At 42.0% G+C, this 7,962-nt stretch overlaps 1 protein-coding gene and 1 pseudogene across 1 annotated transcript in view; one reads left to right on the forward strand and one right to left on the reverse strand.

The window, feature by feature from the left end:
- The first annotated feature begins 1,441 nt into the window (after window positions 1-1,441).
- Window positions 1,442-7,962, forward strand: part of RFWD3 (ring finger and WD repeat domain 3) — a 42,369-nt gene continuing 35,848 nt past the window's right edge. Inside the window, exon 1 of the mRNA XM_006860309.1 lies at window positions 1,442-1,789. Coding sequence (XP_006860371.1) covers window positions 1,442-1,789 — 348 coding nt within the window. The remainder of the gene's footprint in view (window positions 1,790-7,962) is intronic.
- LOC102817360 lies at window positions 3,507-3,791 on the reverse strand (annotated as a pseudogene).

Here is a 7,962-nt window from a genome sequence, read left to right on the forward strand (position 1 = left end):
ATTGATGTGAGTTTGAACTGCTGACCTTGAGGGTACCAGTCCAGTGCTTTTGCTACAGCAGTTAAAATATGCTGGACATTCATTCCCTCCTTCAGGCATTCTCTGCCAAGACACTACACACTCCCAGATTTCCTCCTGCCTTGATTAGTCTTTGGTGACAGCTCTTCTTGGTTAATGACTTCTCTTTTTGTAACTATTATCCTTCTGATGTTAGTGTCTCCAGTTTCAGTCCTATGCCCTCTATGTCTACATCTGTTCTTAGGTGGTTTAATCTTCTCCCACAATTTTAAGTAGCCTGCCTATGCTGAGGATTCTCAAAGCTACCTATCTTCCATCACCATTGCTCTTATTCAAGTCTCTGGGACCTTCCCCTAGCCTCTAACTGGCTGTAATTCATTGCAGGATCAGAAAGCCTCATCTTTCTCCTGTAGAGAAACTGATGGGCTCAGAGTTTCAATCTTGTGGGTCACAAGTCGAGGACTTATCCTGCAGAGCTATAGTGGGCCCCAAATATTGATTGCTTACTAAAGCAAAATATAGCATCATATGCATTTATTTGGGGGAGATTCCAGTGGTTTAATCTCTTATTTTTTAGATCTTCTATTTTAGAAGTTTTATGATCATTTTATGACTTCTTGTTTTCAAAGGGTGAGCTGGGAAACTTATTCCAAGTTCCTGTTGTGGATGAAAAAGTCTATTATAACCAATACTCCTCTGACTGAAAATAAGAAACTAAAGTTTTTTCTCTAAGCTTCTTGGTTTTGCAAGAATGAGCTAAACAAATTCTAACAGATTGTTGTTGGTGCCATTGAGTCAATTCCTCCCAACCCCATGTGGCCATAGAACTGCCCTATGGGGTTTTCTAGACTGTAACATTTCCTTTTTTTTTCTTTTAAAACTTTTTATTGTGATTCAGGTAAAACTGTATAGAGTAAAATGGTTTGCCATTCAACAGTTCATTGTTTCGGTAATCCCTACTGTGTTAGAGCTTTCTTCTCATTTACATGCTGTTTCCTTTTCCCATTTGTCCTTCTTTCTTGTCCCTTCTGAACTTCATTCTTAAGCAAATGCTTCTCTTTTTATCTCTTGTGGTTGCCTGTCCCAAAGAGTGCATACCTCCCTAGTGTTACTGTTCACTTTACATACCCATCCTTTGCCTGAAATTTGAACCAGGAGGTAAATTTCATTCCGGGATTGATAAAGTGTCTGAGAACACAGTATTGGGTAGTTTGTAATTTTAATGGAAACCGATCATTATATCTTTTTCCTCTGTGGCTGCTGCTAGGTGAGACCATACTGCCACCCTTTAGGTTGGCAGCAAAGCGCCCACCGATTATGAAGCCCACCAGGGCTTCTTTTCTGAAAGACCAGAAATATTGACACCATGACAGGTTTTATGTATTTCACTAATATTTTTTATATTAACACTGCTTCCCTAGTGATGGCCCATGAAGGGATGGAATATCATCTGCAGGAACAGTCAGACCCTCACTCTGCAGAAGCACCACCTCCCACTGAAGTGGTCAGCAGCCAAGCTGGACCACCTGTGCCCCAGCCTGTGTCGCAGGTATCCACTGACTTAACAGAGGAAGTGGTACCCTCAGGAGAAGAGCAAATGGAGACCATTGATCCAGGCCCTTCCCAGGGAGATCTGCTGGAATCTATTTCTAACCATACCATCAACACGGCTTCACTAGAGTCGATGACCACCTTTATCAGCGGGCTGCAGAGGCTTCATGGCATGCTGGAATTCCTGAGACCGCCACCTGCAGACCACAATGTGGGGCCAGTGAGAAGAAGGAGAGGTTCTGCTCCTCGCAGGGCAAGATCTGCAGGGTCTCAGAGGACAAATGGTACCAGGTAAATGTATGTGTCATAGTCCTGGTGCCATCAAGGATTGGCAGTGTGACCTTTGGCAAGCTAGGTAACCTTCCTGAGCATTCATTTTCTCATAAGTTAGATGGAAATAAAAGTACTTGTATAGTTTCCTATACAAAGTGTGAAAGGAGAGTGTGTACTGATGAGCTTTGAAAACTAGGAAGTCAAATATGTTTGATTGGAGATGTTTGATTGGCCGTATTTTCTGTAGAGATTGACTCTTTAGATCATGTGTGCCTTATACAGTACCAAAATGTATTTATTTTTTCTCTTTCTTTTTTTTTTTTATTACAATCCCCTCCCTGTAACAACAGTTATTCTCCTTATTCCTTGTGGCTCCTCATTTATATCTTATATTTCACAAATTAACAAGGCAAAAATATTTGATGTGCACTTACAAAACAAAAAAATATATTCATTTAAATGCCCAAAGTGCACATTCTGCAAGCCAACCTCCTGTCCACAAGCATACAGCCTTTCTCAGTCCACAGGCCTAGAGCCCACAACTGCTCTGTCTCCATGCCACTGCCTCTGCCACCATCTCTGCTGTTGATGCTTTTCTAGGTAGGACTCCACTCATGCTCTTCCTTCTTAATGGTCCTGGGATCATCTGTTCCTAAAATAAAAGATTAACTATAGCGTAGTGGTTACGAGTCGGGCTGCCAACCTCTCAAGGTCAGCAGTTCGAAACTACCAGTGGTTCCACGGGAGACAGATGAGGCATTCCACTCCCATAAAGATTTACAGCCTCGGAAACCCTGTGCGGAGTCACTATGAGTCGGAGCCAACTCCACGGTACTTAACAACAACAACAACAACAACTCCCCTCCTTTAAATTACAAGTCTTCTTTTACAGTTATGACAGTTGCAATTAATCCTGCTAACAATTACTCACGATGGAATCTAAAATCCTATCACCATCGTCCCCCATCCCATTTTACCAGCTCCATGTGGGAAAGAGGGAAACTATTCAGTGGGGATTTCACCTTAACCCCCTCATTCTGAAACTAAGTACAAGCGTGAAGGCTCGTAAGCCAGCCACTTCATGCCTTTATATCCACCTCTCACCCCCTCAGTTTGTTTGCTTGGGGGTTTTTTTTGTTTTTTTTTTTTTAAGCATTCTGGTTGTATTTTAGTTAAAGAAAAGTAGCCTTTCCCAAGGGCAACAAGTGAACTGAAAGTCAGGAGGAAGGTGGGTGCGGGTTCTCACAAGCTCTTGCTCCAGCCCCTGGAAGTGATCAGAGGGGGACTTCATGGAGGGGAAAGACCCCTGGCGGGCACCTCGGGGTAGCTGGTGCAGCAGAGGGATTCCTTTGGTGGGGTGAGTGGGGCACCAGCTCAGCCTTGGTCACTAGGTTGTTGCAAGTGAGCAGCAACGAGGTGATTTCCACTTGGGGTGGGTTGGCATGACTAACTCTTCTTGTTAAGTATTGTCGAGTCGATTCTGACCCATAGTGACCCTGTACAGGGTTTTCAAGGAGCAGCTGGTGAACTTGAACCACCGACCTTGCCGTTCAAACGGCTTTGCAGTCTGGCTCATTAACCCACAGTGCCACACCAGGACTCCAACTGTTCTTGGCGGGCATTAAATTAAGGAATGACACAGGGAGACGAGCCAAGAGAGTGACTTATTCAGTTAGATTCTGATGACTCACAATCAGGCAATAGTCTTTATCTGTTGCAATCGTAATTTCATTTTTCTTTGAGCGAATTTGAAGGAAGTTCTGGGGGTCAATTTCTCGCATGGGCCTGCGTGCCTTCAAGATGAAGTTGTGAGTGAAGTTGACGTACTGTGTGGTTAGTGGCGTTGTCCGTGGTGCTCTTGACGGGAATGCCGCCCGTGTTCACCAGGATGATCCCTGCACACCCTTCTGGCTCTGCAGCTGCTTCAGGATTTCTTCCACATCTGCCATCTTGACCGATCAGCTTCACGTCGCTGGTACCTGTATTCCCCCCCATTTTTAGTAGCCAATGTCTTAAGTTTCTTGTCCCTATCAAGGACACAAGGTTGTTCTCTGAGATGAAGAATCCTTCCATTCCAGTAGGAATTTAGAGTCACTGCATTTGTATTTGTATGATAAAACAGTACAGGGCCAGCTGTGGCTGTTTTGTACTGCCGTTTGATTTTAAGTGGAAACTGTCACTTTAAATTTCAAGGAGATCTGTGCACATGGATAGTAGAACCCTCCAGGGTAGGGTGTCCACTAGCTCAAGCATCCTCTCTAGTCTCCAGAATGGAGATGCACAGACTGCGAGAGGCCAGTGAACAGATAACAAAAAAAAAAAGAACATCCACATCTTTATCTCCACGGTTCTGTCAGGCTTCCATGGCTGCTCTGATCCTTCCCCTGCGTGGTCTCACCCAAGACCAAGATGGCGGCTCCAGGAACAGCTGAGCATATTGAATTAGAAAACTATGGATTTCTCTCTTCTACTACAAATCCCCTAGCTGTAAGTCTTCCAACCTTCTAAATAGTCCTTTACATGTGGTTCAGCATTCTGGCACCATCCTGAGCCTACATGGTCCAGTATTCTATGTTATTGCTGATGGAACTCCTCACTGCACTTCTTCCCGATCTGCCATCTTGTTTGTTCTCCACCCTCCTCATAGATTGCCCTCCGTGTCACCCTGGCTAACGAGTCTACTCTCTAGCCAGTGAATTACTCTTCCCTCCCTCCAGCCCCTGGGTTTCTTTTAATGTGGAAACCGTTTCGTAAGCCTTTACAGTAAAAGTGTCATACAATATGTGTCCTTTTGTGAGTGATTAATTTCACTTGGAGTCCTGGTGTGGCACTAATGTCTTGGACTGCAAAAGGTCGCCAGTTCAAGCTCAACAGCCATTTCTCAGAAACCCTGTACAGGGTTGATGAGTCAGAACCGACTCTCAAATACTTAACAACAATTTTACTCAGCATAGTGTTCTCCAGGTTCAACCATGTTATGAGGTGTTTTGTATTCTTCATGGTTGCATAATATCCCATTGTGTGTATGTACCAAAGTTTACTTATCCATTCTTCCATTGATGGGCACTTAGGCTGTCTCCATCCTTTCACTGTCGTGATTAGTGCTGCATTGAACATCGGTGTGTTCTAGCTCGTATTTTTTGTATGTATATACCAAATAGAGGGATTGCTGGATTATAAGGTATTTCTATTTCCAACTTTCTGAGAAGTGACATACCGTTTTCCAGAGTGGTTGACCATGTTATAGTCCCACCAGCAATCTAGGAGGGTCCCAATCTATTCACAACCTCGCTAGCGTTTGCTGCTTTCTGTTTTTTTGAACTTCAGTACTAATGCTGGTATGAGATGATACTAGAATGTTGTTTTGATTTGCATCTCTAATGGCTAATGATCATGAATACTTCTTCATATATTCATTGACTGCATGGATGTCTTGGTGAAGTGTCTGTTCATGTGCTGTGCCCATTTTTAAATTGGGCTGTTGACCTTTTTCTTGTAGAGGTGTTGTAGTTTTCTATAAATTTTAGATATTAGTCCCTCGTCTGATTTATCATTGCAAAAAAAATTTTCCCAGACTGTGGGCTCCCTTACTACTATTTTTGCGAAATCTTTTGATACACATAAGTTTCTAATTTTAGGAGGTTCCAGTCATCTGTTTTGTCATCTTCTATGTGTGCAGTTTTTTAATGTTTGACAGTGTATGTATGCCATGTTTGAAGAGGCTATGTCTTTCCCGTTTAATGTGTTTTGGCCCTTTGTCAAAGATCAATTGACTGTATGTGGGTAGATTTACCTCTGGGGTCTCAGTTCTGTTCTGTTGATCAACATATCTTTTGTAATACCAGTACCAGGTTGTTTTGACTTTTGTGGCTATGTAGTAATTTTTGAAATTAAGAAGTGAAAGGCCTCCTACTTTGTTCTTCTAAAACTGTTCTTTGATTAGCCGAAATCTCTTTCTGCTCCATATAAAGTTCGTGATCATTTTTCCATCTCTTTAAAGAATGATGTTGGAATCTGGATTGGGATTGTGTTGTATCTGTAAATTGCTTTGGGTAGTATTGACATTTTCACGATGTTAAGTCTTCCTGTCCATGTGCATGGTGTATTGGTCTATTCTTCCATTTTTGTTCATCTGTTTTGATTTCTTACAATGTTTTGTAGTTTTCTTTAAATACGTCTTTTCAAAATGTATTTCTTCACCTTACAAGTAGCCAGTCATACCAGATCCGTTGTTTGCTGGCACATCATTTCATGGCACAGTAGACTGAAAGTTGAGTAGGCTGGCTTTAGAAAAGCCTTGTGGAAACTGTGTGAATTCATTTGAGTACATATGATAATCCTTTCGATTTTTCACAACAAATTGCTGGGTCATTTTCTCTAAAAGATGTGGACACATGACCAACACACAGTAAACTTTACTTAGCTCTTAGGATATGGATTAAGCTCCAATGCAGGAATATAAAATCAGGAATGAATATTTAAAAAACGCTTGGATCTGTTTCACCTTCCAAAGACAGGAGTGAAAGTTGGGAATTGGTTGATGTTGAGAGGATTTACCTTCATATTACTGTTAGATGTTAGATATTCTTGTGATGAACAGTAGTTCATTGTATTGTCTTTCTGCATACATAGATCAAGAACACCTTTGAGTGCTTTCTTTCAAGTGAGCAGGACCCAGCCTCACTTGCCAGCCGACTCGTATCCAGAGACTAGGAATCCTGCCTCTGAAGAGCTGGTGACGTCAAGTAATTCTAGTTCCGACAGTGACAGTGCTGCAGAGGATGAAGAGGTTGTTCAGGAAGAGAACCTGGGACCTAATATTTTGGAAGGTATTTTATCTAGGTTTGGCCCAAGGCTACTATCAAAAAGGCTAGAAACTCTAAATCTGTGCTTTGATACTTTCCTTTTGACCCACATATATCATAGATTTTTCTGTGACCATAGCTATATGGATTCCTGGTGTGGCACTGCGGGTTAATGCACTGGACTGCAAAGTTGGTTTGAACTGTGAGGGTAGGCAGTGCAAGTTCACCAGTCACTCCTTGAAAACCCTATACAGGGTCGCTATGGATCAAACCGACTCAGTGGCATTTAACAACAACAACATCATTATATAGAAAAGATTATATCTGGCTCACATTGTTGGTGCTTTAAAACTCAGTATATTTAGTCAAGGAAATGAGTGCATATGTTCCAAAGACACAAATATAAATGTATTAGTGCCGTTTGAAATAGCAAAAAGCTCTTAAATCTAACAAATAGCCATCGGTGATAGAATGGGTAGTAATTGTGTAGTCACACAATGAAATTCTGTATAGCACTGAGAATGAATGGAATACAACTTTACATACTAGTGTGGAAGAATCTTAGCATAGTGTAAAGCAAAAGTAGCAGATATGAGAGAGGGTAGATATAAAGTGCAAAACCATTCAAAATTCATCTTTGGTGTTAGAATTTAGTATAGTTGCTTCCCCTGATGAATGGAAGATTCACTGTCTCTCCTGCTGCTCAGTTTTAGTTTCCTAGAGCTACCATAACAAATTACTACACTTAGAAGTGTAGTGGTTATGAATCGGGCTGTGAACCTTAAGGTCAGCAGTTCGAAACTACCAGCTACTCGCGGGAGAAAGATGAGGCTTTCTGCTCCCGTAAAGATTTACAGCCTCGGAACCCCTGTACAGGGGTCGCTATGAGTGGGAACTGACTCCACGGCACCTAACAACAACAACAAGAGTCTGACTTAACACAGTCTGAATGCTAGAAGTCTAAAACCAGCCCTGCTCTCTGCAGTCTGGAGGGGAAAATCTGTCCCATGTCTTTCTCTTGGCTTTCGGTGTTGCTAGCAAGCCTTGATTTTCCTTGGCTTGTTGATACCTTAATCTTTGCTTCCGTCCTCATAAGGCTCTCTCTCTCTCTGTCTGTTCTTTTCCTCTTTTTATAGGGATACCAGTCATGTCAAATTAGCGTTTACCCTAATGACCTCATGTTCCTTTGATTACATTTGCAAAGACCTTATTTCCAAATAAAGGCCACCTGTCTAGTACCAAGGGTTAGGGAAGCCAGAACATGCTTGCAGTATATTAGAAACCAAAACCCATTGCTGTCAAGTAGATTCTGATA

Source organism: Chrysochloris asiatica, unplaced genomic scaffold (assembly GCF_000296735.1).
Source record: "Chrysochloris asiatica unplaced genomic scaffold, ChrAsi1.0 scaffold00037, whole genome shotgun sequence".
Lineage (NCBI taxonomy): Eukaryota > Metazoa > Chordata > Mammalia > Afrosoricida > Chrysochloridae > Chrysochloris > Chrysochloris asiatica.